General features: G+C 35.6%; 1 protein-coding gene across 6 annotated transcripts in view; it reads left to right on the top strand.

Moving 5' to 3' along the window:
• FAM169A (family with sequence similarity 169 member A) overlaps positions 1-20,429 on the top strand; it is a 59,701-nt gene that overhangs the window by 9,948 nt on the left and 29,324 nt on the right. For 3 of the 6 annotated variants that reach the window (XM_074204251.1, XM_074204255.1, XM_074204250.1), the window contains exons 1-2: positions 7,609-7,827; positions 8,994-9,389. The exons of 1 other annotated variant lie outside the window; for it this stretch is intronic. In XM_074204251.1, coding sequence (XP_074060352.1) covers positions 9,270-9,389 — 120 coding nt within the window. In that variant the 5' untranslated portion in view covers positions 7,609-7,827; positions 8,994-9,269. Of the gene's footprint in view, positions 1-7,608; positions 7,828-8,993; positions 9,390-20,429 lie in introns of those variants that run through there. 2 more of the 6 variants (XM_074204253.1, XM_074204252.1) reach the window with 1 other exon arrangement.

Genomic DNA, 20,429 nt, shown 5'->3' with positions numbered 1-20,429 from the left:
TATATGTTTAATACAGCATTGGTATGTAATTTTTGGTCTCAGGAGTCCTTTGCATTCTTAAAAGTTATTGAGGACTTCCTTTAAAGAATTTTTGTTGATATGAATTACATTCACTGATATTTACTGCATTACAAATGATAAATCTTAGTAACGATGTTCTTGATGTTGTGGATTCCCTGAAGGTTCCTGGACCACACTTTAAGAACTACTTTAGTACGGCATTGGTATATTTGTATTATTGTTTTTCAAAAACTAAACTGATTAAGCTTCTTTGCTCTGATGGAATGAAACATCTGACATCTGGTGAAGTTTATTTTTGGATATTTTAATTATGAATAGTTCTATAGCAGCATTCCTAAAGAAAAATCCCATAGTGCCTTGTTGTACAAATTGTCTTTGCTGTCAAGTTGACAGATTTTGGTCAGGTTTGTTTTGCTTTCCTTGAATGTGTTTGACAGAGTAGCTGTGGCTTCTTAAGAGTGAAAAATTTTGATTTGAAATATGTGTAACCTTAAATTTTCATTTCAATTTTTTGGAAACAGCCTTTTTTCCCCTACCTTTTGAAATTTTATATTATGCAAATTTTGCAAGAATTATGACTTAGATACTGAATTCAAGACAAAAACATTGTATTTTCAAAATAATGGAAAATGCATAATTTGAAGTAACTGATTTTTCTCTTACAACTGAGAACTGAGATTTTATTTGGAGTGATTATTTCTATATTTGGTGTTTCAAGAAGACATTGCTAACTTGGAATGATGGCTTTTTAATATTTGGGTAATAATCAGAGTTGAAAAGAGTTGAAACATTTTCTCTAATACAGAATTAATTCTATTTTATGAGATTGGCTGTCTAGGTAGGAAATACAATGAAATCACCTTAGAAATCACCTGAGCCATTGCTGCTCTACCTCCATTTAAAGCTGTGGTTCCCCTACTCCATTACTAATTCTGAACTCAAGGAAGTAAAATTTATATTAAAATTTTTAAAATTTTATCTGCAGTAATAATGATATGCAAAAATTGACTCACCAAGCAAACTAAATGAGCATGCCTTTTAAGAAACCTCTGATCTATAAATACAAACTCCCTTAAGAGCAGAGACCTTGGCTTACTCATATATCACACAATACTGTGTTCTGTACCTAGTATTCTGGTAATTGTTTAACCAGAAAGTAGTTAAACTCTATGAATCAAACTGTGACCCCCAATTTTTAATTTTTAAAATAGACTTCTGATTATTTTTATAGTGAATAACTTGGTGGATTTAAGAGTTAAAGAGATTTTGGTTTTAACATTGCCTTAAGTCAAGTGGGGTGACCCTGAACCAAGTCATTCAACTCAGTGTATCTTGGCCTTCTGTTTCTTCATGAATGAAATAAGAGAATTGGACTCATTGGACCGAGAACTTTGGTTTTAGTTTAAAGCATTATTGAAATCAAAAACATGTTCCATATTCTGGATGCAATTGCTGGGGTGTTCTCAAAAATGTGCCACTAAACCGATTTCTTCCATTTCTTCTAATATGTGCCAAGGTCACCGATTAGGAAAGGAAACAAGCAGTATGAAGAGGCTAATTAGTTTTGGAAGCAGTCTTAAACAACCACGGTTGTCATTTCCAGGAATGAATAGAAGAGAACCCAGCCCAGTGGGGAAGAGCCATATATGTGCTCTTTGCTGGGTTGGAGACTACCTGCTTTACTCATGAAGATTGGAGGAAGTAGAGAAATTTTAGAATTCAATCAGTTTTTACATTGAGTAAAAACCCTCTAAATGTTTCCTAAATGTCATTGTTCTCATGTCATATAGTATATTATTGCTGGATTGTTACCATAGTCTTGTCCATAGTTCTAGCAATGGCTCCACCCAGAGAGGGTACCCCAAGATAAGTTAGAAAATAGAGAATTCATATCATGGGAGGAGTAGAAACATCACATCTGACTCTTAAAATGTTTTTCCAAGTAAGGTAATTAGTGTTTGGAATTTTTGTTACTACCATTGTAGCTATAATTTTTTTAATCATGTAGTGCAATTTGCCACAAAATCATGAAAATTCATAGGCAAAATAGGGCTTTCATTTCCTTATTTAAAAAATTCCTTTAAATAGGTAGGTGGGTCAGCGGATAGAATATTGGAACTGAAGTCAGTAAGACTTGAATTCAAAACCAGGCATTTCTTAGCTGTATGATTCTGGGCAAGTCACTTAACCCTGTTTGCCTCAGTTTTCTCATTTGTAAAATGAGCTGGAGAAGGAAATGGCAAACCACCTCAGGATCTTTGCCAAGAAAATTCCAAATGGGGTGGTGGAAGTTAGACACGACTGAAACAACACCACAACCACATATAGCAAACTCTTGCATTTAATCTTAGTTTAGACACAAAGTTTTCCATTTGTATAAATATATCTATTATTATCTTATTCTTAATGTTTTGTTTTGTTTTGTTTTCGATTACATGCAAAGTTAGTTTTCAACATTCTTCTGTTTACATGTTTATGAGTTCCACATTTCTCTATTACCCTTCCCTCCCTCCTCATGGCAGCAAATAATCTGGTATGAATTGAAAATGTACAATCATGTTTAACATTTCCATATTATTTGTCTTCTGAAAGAGGAATTAGAACTAAGAGGGATGGGGGCAGCTAGGTGGTGGAGTGAATAGAACACCAGCACCAGCCCTGGAGTCAGGAAGTCCTGAGTTCAAATGCAGCCTTAGACATTTAATAATTGCTAGCCATTGCCTTAAATAAAATTAAAAAAACTAAAGGGGAAAAAAACCATGAGAAAAAAAAAACAAAAGAAATTTTAAGAAGTGAACATAGTATGCTTTGCTGTGCATTCAGACATTTTTTTTTGAGGTCCAGAGAAGTATTTTTTTTTTTTTTAGGTTTTTGCAAGGCAATGGGGTTAAGTGGCTTGCCCAAGGCCAGGCAGCTAGGGAATTATTAAGTGTCTGAGGCTGGATTTAAACTCAGGTACTCCTGATTCCAGGGCCAGTGCTCTGTGCCACCTAGCTGCGCCCCCCCCCCCCCAGAAGACAAATGAGGCAGAAGTAGGATTTGAACCCAAGTTCTTCATTTTGCACATGAAAGCAATTTAGTTCAGAAGGTACAAAAAATACTTGGCTCTAGAGTCAGAGTCCTGAGTTCAAATCCTACATTTCATTTTGGACTAATCCCTTTTTATCTGTAAAATGAGGGTTGGACTAATTAGTCTCAAAAGTAGAGTCCTCCTGGCTCCACGTCTGTCCTTCTAAATTACCGAATCCAAGATTATGTTATAATTGAGTGTTGCATCCTATGGTTCAGACTTCACAATCTGGTTCCAACCTGTCTTTCCAGATTAATTTCACATTATTCCCCTTAGAGCACTCTCCAGCCTGGCCAAATTGGTTTGCTTGGTATTGCTCATACATGACAGTCCTACTTTCTTCCACTTTTTTTTTAATATGCCATAATTCAGGCCACATTGCTTTGACCTTTGTCTTTTAAAAATATTTTAATACATTTGTGTATTTTACATGCATTCTTTTTTATTTTTGGTTTTTGCAAGGCAATGGGGTTAAGTGACTTGCCTAAGGTCACACAGCTAAGTAACAAGTGTCTGAGGCTAAATTTGAACTCAAGTCCTCATGACTCAAGGACTAGTGCTTTATTCACTGTGCCACCCATCTGCTCCTACATGCATTTATAATCTGCCTATTTGACTATAAGAATGCAAGAATCCCCCCCAAAAGCAACTCATGAATAAATGCTGCAACAAATTCCAATGTTGGCCATGCCTGAAAATGTCTCTTCATTTTAAGTCTTTCTACTTTTCTGACATAAGATGAACAACACGTTTGATCTTCATTTTTTCTAGACTCTTGATTTATCTTTGTATTGATCAGAGTTCTAAAGTCCTTAAAATTAATTTTCTCCTACAGTTTTGTCATTTTGGAAATCATTTTTCTGGTTCTGATCACTTTACTCTGCATGAGTTAATTTTACCCTGTACTTTATTTTGTATTTTATTTCATTGAGTACTCCCTAATTCCGTTAAAATTTTTCCTAACATTCATTTATTAAAATTTTGAATTCCAAATTTTCTACCTCCTTCCCCCTCAGCCCCCCACCCAGTAAGAAGGCAAATAATATGTCAATTATAAATGTGAAATTATATGAAATATATTTCCAAATTAGGTATGTTACAGAAAAAAAGAAGAAATAAATTTAAAAAGAAATTTAAATTTAGAATTCATCAGTTCTCTCTCTGGAGGTAGATGGCATTTTTCATTATGGATCCTTGGAATTATTTTGGATCACTGTCTTAATCAGAATAGCTAAATCTTTTGTAGTTCATCATCATACTATTGCTTTGTGCAGTTACTGTGTGCAATGTTCTGGTTCTGCTCACTTCACTTTGCATCAATTCATAATACATTTTCATTTTTAAAATAAATTTTCAATATTGTCTTTTAAAAAGAAATTAGCAAATTTTCCCCCAAAATCCTCTTCCTTGCTTCTCTCAGAGAACCATACAATGTAACATTTTTTTTAAATAAAAAAAAGGAAAAACTCAGCAAAATTGAATAGTATATCAAAAAAAAATAAAAAAATAGGTGCAATATTTTTCCCATGAACCTCCCACCTTTTAAGGAGATGTTGTAGGATGTCTTCAGTTTCTTCTTTGGGGTGTATAGTTATCTTTTTCTTTTTGTTTTTTCAAGGCAAGGGGATTAAGTGACTTGCCCATGGTCACATTACTTAGGTAAGTATTAAGTGTCTGAAGCTACATTTGAACTCAGGTCCTCCTGACTCCAGGGCTGGTGCTCTATTCACTGTACCACCTAACTGCTATGACTGACTCTTCATGACCCCAGTTGGAATTTTCTTGGCAAAGACATTGAAATAGTTAGCCATTTCCTTTTTCCAGCTCATTTGACAGATGAGGAAATAGAGGCAAACAGGGTTAAGTGACTTTTCCAGGATCACACAAGAAGTGTCTGAGGTGAGTCTTCCTGACTGCAGACCCAGCACTTTTATCTGCTGCTCCACTTATTTCTCTGTCTTTATTGTAATTATCCTTTCATATGTATGACACATTAATATATACTAGTACATTTATATATCATACTGTGTTTAGTCTTTTCCAATTGATGGGTATCTACTTTGTTTTCAGTTCTTTTTTTTTTTGTTGTAAAAAGTGCTATGGTACATATGAAAAGTGCTATAGTACATAGTTTAGTGCTTATGGTGGTTTTCCTAAGAATATAAAGTAATGCAGCAAATAGGGATGTTTTGTCACTTGATTTGCATAACTCCTTTTTACTTCCCATCATTTTGATTTTACTGATTTACTGGTCTACCAATAGTGGGTCTGTATGTCTGTTTTCTTATTACCCCTGGCATTGATTTTTGTCATTTTGCCACTTTTTCAGGTTATAAAGTGAAAAAAGAATGATTTTGATTTTTCTGTATCAGATTTTAGAGACCTTCCCATTTTCCATTTCATTAGCTCTTACGGTGTAATACTATTCTATTACATTCAGTTACCACAATTTGATTAGCAATTCCCTATTAGGACAGACCCATAAGTTACAATTTTGGATTATTACAAAAGGAATACATACAGGCCACATTTTAAGGCTTTTCTATGACACTTATAGTTATTTTGTCTATTTCTGAAATTTCCATTAACATATAGCATGTGGGGCGGCTACGTGGAGCAGTGGATAGAGCACCAGCCCTGGAGTCAGGAGTACCTGAGTTCAAATCCGGCCTCAGACACTTAATAATTACCTAGCTGTGTGGCCTTAGGCAAGCCACTTTTGCCTTGCAAAAGTTAAAAAAAAAAAAACAAAAAAACAACATATAGCGTGTGCGTGTGCGTGTGTGTGTGTGTGTGTGTGTATTAGGATTTAGAACTAGAAAGGAATCTAAGAGATTATGGAGACTTGAATTGTTATTTTTTAAAAATATGTATCTTGTTTCTGATATATATTCTCCAAGTAAGACTACAGATTCCATGACAGCAGGTTTCTGTTGTTCATTCTTTAAAAATAATAGATACTTTTGTTTTTGTCACTGATATTTTTGAAATTCTGGGCATTCCCCCCATTTTCATTAAATATTCTTTTTTAAAGTTGACATTACAGAAAAACAAACCATACCATGGCAGCTTCTGACTATGTTATGTGCATGTTGTTCTGCCCTCATAGTCTGCTGCTTCTTTGCTGAGAAAGGAGGGGTTTTTTAAAAATTTGTTTTACACCAATTTACCTCAATTTATTCTTGTTCTTCAGACTCATTATTTTTCAGTTCCTTGGAATTTAGCTTCCTTTTACTCATTGATTTTTCAATTTCATAGTTGGAATCATGTTGTATATTGTGTTTCTGGTTCTGCTTATTTCGCTTTTTATCTTTTATGTTTCTCTGAATTCATTTGTCATTTCTTCCTGCATAGTAATATCACATATACTACATCATATTCAGCCCTAATTGATGGGCACTTTGTTTCCATCATTGCTACTACAGAAAGTGCTACCATGAATGTTTTGTTGTATATTAGAATGTTCTGTCTTTGACCTCCTTGGGTTATATACCTATTAGTGAAGTCATTAGGTCATTATTATAAGTTCATTCTTTGCAATTCTTTTGAGATCTGTTGGTTCATATCCTTTTATGACCATTTATCTGAGGACTGACTTGTAGACTTATATGTTTATTAAATGTTCTATATCTTGGATATCAAATCCTTATCAGAGAAATTTGATGCAAAGATTTTTTTCCTATTTGACCGCTTCACTTTTTATCCTAGAAGCATTACTGTTTGTGTAGAAACTTTTTAGTATCTGGTTCCCCCTTATGCTGTAAACATAGCATCATGTTCTTTTAGTTACTTTACTAAATAAAGAAGTAGGTGTCAGCTAGGGGACACAGTGGAGAGAATTCAAGGCCTGATGTCAGAAAGACTGCCTGAGTTCAAATCTGTACTCACTCCCTAACTGTGTGACCCTGGGCAAGTCACTTAACCTGTTTGTCTCAATTTCTTCATCTGAAAGTTGAACCGCCCCTGTATCTTTGACAATAAAACCCCAAATGGGGTCACAGTGAGTCAGTCACACTGAGAAACGATTGAATAAAAAATTATTCTAATTTTTTTTTAAGGTTGTGCTGGCTCTTCCCACTGTCTCCCTTTCCCTTTATCTTTTCTCAGTTCATATTTAATTCTTCCTCTCCTTTGCTTCAATTAGGCTGGTTTCTTAGTTTTTAAATTTAATTTTTGTGCTTCTTTTCAAAAAGAATTTTTCTCTTTCTTAACCATCCTTTCTATTAGACCTTCATTCTCTGATTCATCATCCCTAAAATGATCTCCATTTTCTTCACCTGATCAAAGCTTCCAAGGTTTTGCTTAAGGCTCTCCCCTCTAGACACTTTCTACCACTGCCTTGTAAGGCATGGTATTCCTTCATTGATTCCTCTTTTCCATTGTGTCTTACTTGCAGAAAAGTGCACATTATTGTAGATGTCATAGAAGACTGCCCTGTGATAGGATACCAGGGCTCCTCCCTACCATGTCCTTTATTACACAATCCACCTATGATCTATATATGTTCTTGTTGACTTTTTCTTTTTACATTTGTCTGGAAATATCCTGATGTCTGTGTTCTCCCACTCCCCCAGCTGCCTGTATTGAGAGGAGTTACAACTTTTCCACTCCCCCTCTTCCCCCAGAACCAGTAATCTTTTCAAGCACCAAATCCCCCAGCCCTCATCTGGTGTAAGGAACTCATCTCTCTTCACCTGTGGGACCATTCATCTATGGAATCTTCTTTTACCTCTAAAGTAAGGCCTATTTCCTTCTTTCCTCCCCCTTTTCAACTTACCCCCCCCCTTTCTCTTTCCCAGACCACAGAGGTCAACTTCCCCACATTACTAACTGGATTTGACCTCCACAAATCATTCTTCCTTCTCCTCCCCTATCCTTTATATACCTTTCCTATGTTGTAATGTAGTCCCACAAAAAGAAGCTTTCACATGTGGACAGTATGTCACTATTTTCTGTCCACAATGTCTCCATTTACTTTTTTACTGGCACCTCTTATCAGATTTCCATTTTTCACTTTTGTCTGATGTAGCAAGAACTCTCTCTCACACTGATTTCTGACACTTTATTACAGCACTGACTGTTGAATTTATTATTGACTCCTGCATTTCTGTTGCATGGAGTATTTGAGAAGCAAATGATCTCTTTGTTTTAGTTTTCTTTCTAGAAATGTTTTGAACTCTTCCTTATTATTGAACATCCATCTTCTGCCCAGTGTGATTAAGGTCACCTTGAGTGAGCTCTATTGCTATTTGGAACATATTAATGAGATAAACCTTCCTTTTTTCTAGTGGGTGCATTATTTGAATGTTCTTTCTTTTGTATTTGAAAGTTGTTTTCTTGATGACTTGTTTCTGAATTAAATTTTTAAGTTTAACCATTCTGTATCTTAGTCTTGGTTTTTTTTTCCTGTAGTAGATCTCTTAATTATTCTAATTAGAATTTCACTTTCTATGTTTAGAAGTCCTGAGCAGTTCCCTTCTATTACTTACTTGATAATGGTATTAAGGTTTTTTTTGGTCCTATGTTATTCTTTTAGGAAACCTATTATCTTTAGGATGTCTCTGCTCATCTTGTCTTTGAGTTCAATATATTTTACTTGCATAATGAGTATGTTTTATTTAAATGTTACTGTTTTGTGTTTCTCTTCTAGGTTATCCTTTATTTCTGTTTTTTGCCTTCTCTATTTCTCTGATTTGTTTCTTTGGTGAAGCTTCTCATTGCAGATTCAAAATTTTCTATTATTTTCATTATTGCTCATAGGATTTAATTCTGCTCTCATAGTTTCCATTTCTTTTAAATCATTCAGGAATACTTGTTATTATTCTCTACCCTCTTCAAATTCCACAGAATCCTCTATCTCATCACTGTCTTCCTGACTCCCTTCCCTTTGTGTTTTCCTCAGGGGCAGAATCTCAAAGCATCTCAACTTCCTTCCTTTTTGGGCAATTATCACCAGCCTGTCTCTGTTCCACTTGATCCCTGTCTGAGTATTGCATGCTTTTTCTCAGTCTGCTGCCCTCTGATCCTCAGTTCTTTTGCCTCTAACCAGTAGCTCAGAGGCTTGCAGCACTGGTGCTTCTTGGTTATTGCCCCTGGCAGCCTTTTGATCCTGAAGGGCGGTGGCCAAACTGGCTATTGAGCCCAAAACAAACTTTCAAGACCTGAAACCAGTGTCTCCATGACAAGGGGACTAGGTTCAAGGGGTAGGTTTTGTTTTGGGTTTACTAGATTAGCTTCATTGCACCTCACTGAGGCACAGATGCTGCTGAATGAGCTCAGGGTCAGTGATCATCAGTTGGTGAGTTTGGGTTTGTTTTTTTAACCCTTTTGGATTATGGATATCCTAGACTTGAGAGACAACTGAAAATGTTAAGAATCAGGGAAAATGACTAATCCTTTAATCTTAATGTGACCTGGTGTGTCAAAGGATACTAATATTTTAGTCTTATTTCAAACCATAATCTCCACAGAGTGTTCCCCTACCCCTTCCTCTTATTTATTAATTTATGGGACATGAGGTGGAACCTCAGTTTTAATATACATTTTTCTTAATAGTGAGTTACAATATTGAAATGTATGCCCTTTTGCAACTTGTTATCCCCTCTATTTTAAAAATGCATCTAGCTTTGCTACTTTGCAAATACTGTTTTTTCATTACTTATGTGCTGATTACTACTGTACTCTGTTTTTGATACATTGAAAAAAATAACCTTGTTTCCTACAAAAACATTTTTCCATTTTAGGCTGAAGGATTTTTTTGTGAGTGTGGTTTTCTAGGCAGGGCAGCTTTTTTGCAGTATTTAGATTTGTAGGTATGGAAATCCAATATTAAAAAAAATATTCCCCTATGCTTTTTTATCATTTGACATCCTAGGCACAGTTGTCCAGTTGATACAGTTCTATTTCCCTCCCAAGGTTTTAGGCTCCTATGAGTGGCACTCAAGATGTTATTTGGAGCATCATTGACTGGAGTTATAGGTGGTCAGACTTTGTTTTATTCCTTAACAACTTTCCTTGGGATCCAGGAGAAACAACCTCTTGGCACAGGAAGTTGAAACAAAGTTGAGATTCAAATATAGGCAAGTTCACATTTTGGTTATGAGTGAGAATTATTGTGAAAGCTGATGGAGAGCTGAAAGTCAGAGCTATGGACAGCTGAAGTTGGAAGAAAGGAAAAATAATTGGTCCTGCAAAAGCCAGCCTCAGATATTTCCTACCTGTGTGATCCTGGGCAAGGCACTTAACCCTATTTGCCTTAGTTTCCTCATCTGTCAGAGAAACTAGAGGAAGAAATGGCAAACCACTCCAGTATTTTTGCTAAGAAAACTATAAATAGTCACAAAGGGTTAGACAACTGAAACTACTTATGATGAACCAGAAGACAGCAGTAGGTAGTCAGATATCTAATTATTCTAGTCCTAGAGTTTAGGTATCTATACTTAAGAGTTGATATGGACTTTGTGCAACCCAGCACAAAATCTTCAGCAGTGAAATTTCTCTTTAGTTTCTTGAGCTAGTCATTCTACAATAAAATAGTTAAACATTGATTTTCTGCATTCCAAGGTAAGGATTTGATTTTTCTTAAAAAAAAAATTCTTGCAATCTTGTGTAGATGTTTTTAAACAATGTTTACTATTTAACATATTTCATTTTTAAAGTGGCCCTAAAATTATCCAAGGCTGCTAAACATGTACCCAACTCTTCCTGACTTTGGAGTAAGAAAGAGAAAGCACTGTAGAATTTGAGACATTGTATATTTCTTAAAAGTCTGGGTATCCTTGGAGCTGGGGGAAAGAGATAACTTTAAATTAATTATATAACACTTAACAGCCCTGGGTAAAAGGAAAGGATGGGGTTGCATGGGGTGTTGGGTTTAGTTGTTTTGATTTGGCTTTTCTGAGCTGTTGTAAGCAGCTTCCAAGCGATTACATAAATAATATGCAGTAATCTAGGTCATGCAGAAGTTGCTGACGTCTTTATGATAAAGGGTGTTATGTTCATTTCCATAATATCACATCTACAAGGGATAAATGCAGGACAGTCCAGATAGAGCATTTTTCTCTTATACATATTATCTATTTCTCTTGTTAATATTATGCACATTCAGCATATCAATTGGGCATTCATTGCAACTCCCATGCCAGTGTGACTACATTAACGTTGGTTTGATTCTGTTATGCTCTACTGGTTGTTTGTGTTCAGTAAGTTAAGCATCTTGGAGCCTTCTCTGGGTATGGCAGCCTCTGGAATTGACATAGTTAAAACCTGATCAATTGGGGAATCTCATACCTTCAAATAAAATCTTTAGATTATACAAACCAAATTCTGCTAGCTTTCTCTTTACCCCAGTAGACCATAAGTTCCTTGTAGGCAGGATTTGTTCTTTATTTTGACTCTTTGTGCCCTCAGTTTACCCAGTAGTGATTTGTCAACATACTGAAATGGACAGTGGTGCCCTTGGGGAGTCAAGAGAAATCCAGGTTGGAATTCCACCTCTGATAGTTTTTTTTTTTTTGCAAGGCAATGGGGTAAGTGGCTTGCCCAAGGCCACACAAGATTTGAACTCAGGTACTCCTGACTCCAGGGCCGGTGCTCTATCCACTACACCACCTAGCCGCCCTGCACCTCTGAAAGTTATTAGTTATGATCTGATCCTCAGTTTTCTCATCTATACATAGGGATAATAATAGCTGTTGCTATTATTAGCGTTGCTGTGAGATCATGTTTGTAAACATCTTTGTAAATTGTAAAGCATATCTATGTAGGTATAATTGTCAGTTTTCAAGATAGATAGAGAAGTGGGCTTGCAGACAAGAAGACCTAAATTCAAATCTGATCTCAGATAGCTGTATAATCCTGGGCAAATCATTTAACCTTTGTCTGGTTCAGTTTTCCTTAATCAATTAAATGGGGATAAGAGTACTCTTAAGTGTTTATGTGCTTTCTCAATAACTTAACACAAACAACCTACCCTACCTCTCAGGGTTATGAGACTCGAGATAAAATTTGTAAAAATGCTTGTCGGTGTCTGGCACATAGTAGGTACTATATAAAGCTTATCACTTCCTTTGCTCCCTTTCTTACCTCTTATCCCCATTTATTTGAAAATTATGTAATAGTGCTGTGATTGGACATACACTGAACTCCCTCTGATTTGTATGAGAAGAGAAACTAGGTGGGAAGGGGATTAGTTTTTTTATTTTGTTTTAGCACCACTATATCCTGTCTCAGCAGTGCTGACTTAGATGTGAACCCTAATCTAGGGGAAAGAACATATTTGATATTGGGGGCCACAGAGCAAAGGTGGTATCTTATTACCCTATAGACTTCACCTTCCCAGGGCTTCTGGAGGAGCCCAAAATCATTTGCTGACTGATTCAGAAATGACTGAGAGTGGCAGAATAGCCATATTGTGTTTCAGTCTCCGGCACTACTTTTTAGGAAATACAAGTTATACTTTGTCTAAAGATTGCAGAGCAGAATGGTGAAAGACTAGAGAATATTTTGGGATAATTGGTTGAAAGAACTGGGGGAGTACAATGTGTGTGGTATTCAGTTTGGAGAAAAGACTTAATTGAGCAAACTGGACAACTGTGTTTTGTAGGGTTGACTAGTATTTTTTTGATGGGGGGGCTTCTGATATCCAGTTATTTCTCCTTTAATGTAAGAGTTTATTGGAGCCATCTTTACAGCTGGTTGTTAAATTTTCATTTTGAGCATTTAAATTTCAAAAATATGCCTTAAGTGTTAGAAATCAGGTCTTGATCCAGTTTTGTTGATTTGTTTAGACTTAAGATAATGAAGAAAAATATTTATGATGCAGATTAAATTTAAAAGTGTGCTATAGGGGAACTTTTTTCCTTCTCAATAGGTCATACTTCCCATATTTAAGTGAAATTTATTTGCAAAATGTCATGAATATATATCAATGACTTGAGTGTTTATGTGCTTTCTCAATAAGTGATGTTTTACTATACTAATAAGATATGAAGGATTAAAAAAACAAATGCAAAACAACTTTATTGTATAGTAAAACCTAGTGGTACAAACATTGGACTTGGTGATAGAAGATTCAGGTTAAAGACCTGACTCAAGTTCTCTTTGTTTAAAAATTTTATTTAAGGTAATGGGGTTAAGTAACTTGCTCAAGGTCACACAGCTAGGCAATTAGGTGTCTGAGGTTGGGTTTGAACTCAGGTTCTCCTGACCCCAGGACCAGTGCTCTATTCACTGCTCCACCTAGCTGCCTCCTCAAGTTATTTTCAGTTGTGCAAGTGACTTCCTTACTTTTTTGCTCATCATTATTATATCAATAACATGAATATCATCAAATACTATTATAATAAAATTATATAAGTATACATACAAAGCACTAATAACAATGCAATATACAAATATTAATAGTACATATTTAATTAAAATGTTATATCATCAATAAACAAATGAAATTAATATAACTATAAAAGAGTTATTCTCTCATAGATTTTTTGTAAAGCAAAGCTATATTGATTGAAAGCTATTATTATCTAAAAGATTTTGGTATGATAGTGGTTCCTTCCTAGAAGGTTGAGCTGAATTTGTTCTTCGAAACCTGCTTCTAATTTTAAATTCCTCTTTGAATAGAAGCTATTTTCTTTAGATTGATGATTTCTTAATTGTCAAATTCAGTTGGTTGAAAAACTCCACAAGCAGAGATTGAAAAGATAGCTAGATATTCCCAAAGCAGGGAGGTGACTCAAAGGGGCTACAGAGCTGAAATTAGGAAGACATGAGTTCAAATCTGACCTCAGAAGACATTAAGCTATGTGATCTTGGGCAACTTACTTAACATTATTTGACTCATTTTTCTCATCTTTAAAAACTTACATTTAAACATGTCTATTTTTTTTTAAACATATGTCTATTAAAGACAGAGGTAGCTAGGTGCCTCAGTGGATGGGAAACACTGGGCCCCCATCTGGAAAACCTGAGTTCAAATAGGCCTCAGACAGTTACTAGCTGCATGATCTAGAGCAAATCCCTTAACCTATTTGCCTTAATTCATTGGAGAAGAAAATGGCAAACCTGTCAAGTATCTTTGCCAACAAAATTCCAAGGACAGTATCAGCAAAAGTATGATCCACAAGGTCATGAAAAGTCAGATACAACATACCATAAGACAATTCCTATGAAAAATATCTCGGGCTTCAGTGAAATGCAAACTCAAGAGTTAATGTGACTAAAAATTCCACTATATTATATTCTGTTGGTCAGGTCATCTTTAGAGTACTACATACAGTTCTAAGCATCAAATTCTAGGAAAGATAAGCTAACAACATCTAAAGGAGGGTGATCAAATGGTGAAAGGACTTGAGAACATTTCATGGTGGAAAATTACTTGAAAGAACTGAGAATAATCACCCTAGGGAATAGAAGACTTTAGTGAGGGTCTGGTAGATGTTTTCAGGAAAATGAACAGTTCAAATGCAAGAGGATAAGATTTATACTGCTTGATCTTTGGCAGAACTAGTAATGATAGATGAGTGGTATGGGGAGATATGGAGGTCTTCAGAAGACCAAGGCAGAAACAAACACCATTTGCAAAGACTGTAACAGGGGACAATCTTACTTTGGTGCAGGTTGAACAAATGATCACCTGAGGTCCTTTCCTACTTAAAGATTCTCATAAGAAAGAAAATGCAAAATCACATAAATGCACTAAAACAAAATCTTTAGATAATAATAACTTTCAATCAATATAGCTTTGCTTTACAAGAGACCTATGAGAGAATAACTCTTTTTATAGTTATATTAATTTGGAGAGAGAGCAAGCATTAGCAGCTGAAGGGATCATGAAAAAGATATGAGGGAGAAGATGGTTCCTGGATTGTGTCTTTTTTTTTAGGTTTTTGCAAGGCAATGGGGTTAAGTGGCTTGCCTCAAGGCCACACAGCTAGGTAATTATTAAGTGTCTGAGACCAGATTTGAACTCAGATACTCCTGACTCCAGGGCCAGTGCTCTATCCACTGTACCACCTAGCTGCCCCCTATCATGATGTTTTGATGTAGAACCCTTCCTACCCCCAAAACTTGGTGTTTTTATATTAAAGTCCTCAATAACTTTGAACGGAGAAATGAGGTAGAACAAACTATGCAAGGACGTGGTGAAACCATTGATGTTATCCACAGTTATGATCACTATTTGTTCTTGGATAAGATACACCTAGTCTCTGTCTAAATAAATGGTTGTCATAACCCTGCAGTTTGTCTAAAAGGATTTCTTCCATAATTATGAGTATTTGGTCTCCTACTCTTGTCTTCTGCCTGTGAACAGAGAATTTTTTTTTCATGAACAAATCTTAGTAGCTTCATGGTAGTATTTACCCAGAAGCTTCCCTTTTTTTCTTTGAATGATTCCTCCTTTGCTTATTCTTCCTCCTTTGAAAGGTATTACTTAACCTATCCTAAGTTGCCATAGAATGCTTCTGATGGGCTGTGTACTCTAAGCAGATCTGAACAATTAGAAAAAACTTCTGTATCCTGTGAAAGAGATACTATACTACAAACGGCAGTCTTCCTTAGCATTCTAATACATTTCTTTGTTTGCAGTTTAGCTTCCTGTCTTTGACCCACCCACCTCTGTTGACAGGTACACCCTTCTAAAGAGATCCCATTCCTAACAGAAGAGACAATTCCCTGATAGTTGCTATAGAAATTTGAAAAGTGAGGTAGGAAAAGGATGTTTTTTAAGTTCCATTTCTAAATTAAAGAATGTATTTTCTTGTTCCAGTTTAATATAAATATTAACTATCAGAAAAAACATAGTTAGAGATTTTAAAAATTATGAATATGATAGCTGTATCCAAGACAAGATTTTTGGTAACACTTAAATTTTGTGACATTTTTAGACAGTCTCATAATTATTGTTAAGCATCAGGCATCCAAACATTTCCCAGGTGAATTTCATGCATAATACAGGGAGTCCCCAAAGTCTTAATGCAGTTGTAAGTTTATTAAGTTTAAGACTTTTGGGATACCTTTTTTTTTTAACTAAATGCTGTTTTAATTAGACTTAAAGTAGTACTTTCATAACAAATCTATTAGCTCTCTCTCAAGTCATATGGTGCTTTCTCTTTAGGTGGGCTGCAGTTGATTCCTTTTGACTATGTAAGTTAAATAGTTAAGGAATGATTATGTGCTTTTTGGGGCTGCCTAAAGAGAAAAAAATGAATTATTAAACAGTAGATGTCTATAAATTTTCAGATAGTACCTTTTTTGTAGACAATTAGATTCACACAATCAGTGTCAAGTGTCTGAGGCTGCATTAGAAATCCGGTTCTCCAGGGCAGCTAGGTGGCGCAGTGGATAGAGCACCGGCCCTGTGGAGTCAGGAGTACCTGGGTTCAAATCCAGTCTCACACACTTAATTACCTAGCTGTGAGGCCTTGGGCAAGTCACTTAATCCCATTGGTTTAAAAAAAAAAGAAAGCTGGTTCTCCTGACTTCGGGGCATCACCTTGCTGCCCCAATTTCCAAGTTTTGCTAAAGGGATTTCAGAATATGGGAAAACATTGCAACTTTTTTTTTAGGTTTTTTTCGAGGCAAATGGGGTTAAGTGGCTTGCCCAAGGCCACACAGCTAGGTAATTATTAAGTGTCTGAGACTGGATTTGAACTCAGGTACTCCTGACTCCAGGGCCAGTGCTCTATCTACTTGCGCCACCTAGCCGCCCCAACGTTGCAACTTTTAAAATCATTCTTACATGGCAAAGGATAGCCTGTGCAGAGAATCATACTTTACTGCTAAGATAGTTTCATGTTTTCAAGTATCTGTGCTCTCTTGCTTTTTAATTTCAAAATTGACTACATGTAGAGTTCATTAGAGAAAACAGTAATAAACTAAATGAAAATAAAATGATACATAAAAGAGGTCTGTCACCTAATGTATAATTTTTATCTTATTTTCTTTGGAAACATCTCCATACTACTTTTCAGCTCATCTCCATAATATGCCTTCCCTTTCTTAGCTGCTAATTCTCCTTTGTCTTCTGTCTTCCTACAAGTAGAATGCAATCTTCTTTAGGGTGAGAACTGTCTGTCCTGCTTTCAAGTAAGTATTTAACAAAGGTTTTATTTATAAGTGTATCCATCTGGCTAGGCTTATTATAATTTGTTGGGTTTTTTCCCTAGGAGAAGGGATTCTTTACATTTATTTGCAATAGTCATTGCCTATATTTATTTGTTTTCTGTAATTTACTCTGCATTGGTTAATGTCTTTTACAGTCTTCTCTGCATTTTTATTCATTGTTGTGCAGCAAATACTCTTAGATTCATTTCTCACTAGTTGCTTAGTCATTTTCCCAGTTAATGAAGCATCTACTTTGTTTGCAGTTTCTATTGCTAAAAATATTTTGTTGTATATGGGACCTTTCTATACTATACATCTCAGGGGGTTTTAATTTCCAGCTCTCTGTGTACCTTCTGTAGTGCATGTACCAAGAAAGGAATTAATTTTTTTCTTACTGTGTTTTCTGGGGTAAAGGCTGATTTGTATATAAAGTTTATATTAAAGCTAATAAGTGTCTTAACACTCTTATGTAAGAGGTCTTGCATTGAATTTTTACCAAATTCAGATTTGTTTTAATGAGTTTTCCACTTGCTGAAAATTTAATTTGGACATTCTTTTACACTTCACTGGCCATTCCTCATAAATACTTTGGACAAGTTAATTTGCTTAAGGCTACAGTGAACTTTTGTCATTCAGTATGAATTTAGCTGGGCCAATTGGTTTATCTCATGAACAGTACAAAAGCAAAACAACAATACATGACAAGCATTTGACCTGACAGATTTGCAGTCATGCAACACAGAAACTTAAATATATGAACAATGAGCTTTATTATGCTAACTTATATTTGCTCTACAGATCACCTCCCTTCCCCTCTCCCTAGTTTTCCCTCATGTGAAGATAGATGTGTTAGGGGTCTGCTAGTTTTGCCATTTTCTTTAAGTGAGACCTTATTACCTTCTCTTTCTGTCAGAACTTTAAGAATAGTTATGGATTGAGGAGGCTGCTTTGTTTTGTTAACAAGGCTAAGTGATTTTGATTCAAAACTATTTTAGAGGGGATAACTATTTCCTTTAAAGGGGATAAATGTATCCCTTTAAAGGAGATAACTGGTCCCTATATCTTAGTTTAGATAATGGGGAGATAGCACATCAATAAGCTCTTAAAAATTATAAAATAATAAAAATGCATGTGACCCAATGATCCTAGGGAATGCTTGGAACTTAAGGAAACTCAAGTTTTTTGATGTTTTCCCTTGAACTTTTGACTTTCCCTTAAAGATGAGCTCTTTCAGGCTTTCTATTACAATAATGATTATAAAGATAATTACAATGATAATGATAAACAACTGGCACTAACTTATCGATCTTGACTGTTTAGCACTTTATGCTTTGCAATGCACTGTACATATAGTATTTCATTTGTTCTTTTCTGTATGTTTTAGAACTGGTAAGCTTTTTGTGGCTTCATGTCAAAATAATTTAGCTGGTCCTATTAACCAAATGAAAAATTAAAGTGCTTTGCAGAGATCTCACTTGATCCTTTAACAGCTCCATGAGGCAAGTGGACTTTGGCCACTAGTTACGTGACTTGCCCAGGGTCATACATCTAGTTAAGCACATAGCTGATTCCAGGTTTGAGTTTTAGATCTTTCTGATTCTTAAGTTTAGCCACTGTTTTAAGCATCACTTTAACACTATTAAAGTAGAGCCCTTGGAAGAAGTGTTTGACAGTTAGAGAAAGAGTTGTGAAGGAAGGATAATTAAAAGTCTTGATTTGGTTATGTTGAGTTTGAGATGATTGGACTACCAGCAGATATACAGTGCATAGTTAGCAGTGTGGAACTGGCATTCAGAAATTATCTTTAGATGCAAGGTTATGTAAAGTTATAAAAATCCTGGGAGATAGTTATTTATCACTGAGGGAGAGAAAAGAATATACAAGTAGTTCAAGAACCTCATGCTTAAGGGACAGAAGATGGATAATACTTTCAAAAAGGAATACAGAGGAATAGTAGTTAGGATAAATGAGATCCAAGAAAAAGAAATAGTAGAAGTAGAAGATAAAGGGAGAAATAGTATCCAAGAAGAAGGGATGATTAGCAGTATCAAGTTACAGACAATTTTAGAAAGATGAAGACTGTGATGGGATCTTTGAATTTAGCAGTTTTAGATTGTTGCACAATTGGGAAAAGCGCTGTCTTTAGAAATAAGGAATTGGATTGGACTAGACTAGATTTGGGGGTGGGATATGTGGGGGAGAGGAGGGGACTTGAAGGGACAGGAAAAGGAAGCAGTGAAAGCTAGAGTGAATGATTCTAGGAATGTTCCAGAACATGAAGAGAGAAGATGACCTTCTACCTTGAGGGGGGATTACCTGGTCAGAAGACATGGGGAAGGACCTATAAGTAGGATGAGTTTGAGGGTGGAGAGGAGTACTTAGGAGAGAATGATTTAAAGTTCCCAAAGGAGATAGGAGGGGACAGAACTGAGAGTTAAGATCAATTGTAGTTTCCATTGCTCTATCACTAGTTTTTTTAGTAAAATAGGCACTGTCTAATGAGAGGCAGACATTGGGGCAGAATAAAAACTACTTGCAGCTGGGAGAACCTAGTTGTGATGAAATAAATTTAATTCCTAGTGTGCGAAAAGCAGTGTTGCATGACTTCAGCAGCAAAACACGTATGAAGAGAGCAAAGAACACATAAGGGTGATAGAGGATTGAGAATTTGTAGGACCAGAGAGAAAAGGAAACACAGGTAGAGGACAGCTGAGTTGAATATTTTTATAATGTCATGACTATGAAGAAGAAAAGGTCAAAGTAGGAATAAAGAAAGGAGGAATTTAGAAACTGGGGGTCATTTTGAGGTCCAAATAGAGATGGAAGGCAGAAGATAATATGATTTTAGAAAGAAATTTTGAAGTTGAGGTGGCACTATTAATTTATAACATTTTAATTAAGCAACTTCTATGTGAGAGACAGGAGCAGCTTGGTGGTAAAATTGATAAGAGTATCAGGCCTGGAGTCAGGAAAACCTGAGTTCAAATGCTGCCTTAGATATTTAGTGACCTGACCCTGGACCAAAAAAAACCCACTTAATTTCTTTTTGCCTCAATTCCTTATCTGTAAAATGGGGATACACTGGAAAAGGAAATCACAATCCTTGCCAAGAAAACTTTATGGATAAGTCCATGAGTTTACTAAGAGACACAACTGAATAACTGAAAACCAACCATGTCAAAGGCCTTTCTTTGTTTCTGGGGATATAAAAACATACCTACTCACACAGAAT

Source organism: Macrotis lagotis, chromosome X (genome assembly GCF_037893015.1).
Source record: "Macrotis lagotis isolate mMagLag1 chromosome X, bilby.v1.9.chrom.fasta, whole genome shotgun sequence".
Lineage (NCBI taxonomy): Eukaryota > Metazoa > Chordata > Mammalia > Peramelemorphia > Peramelidae > Macrotis > Macrotis lagotis.
This window is presented reverse-complemented; position numbering and strand designations above follow the sequence as displayed.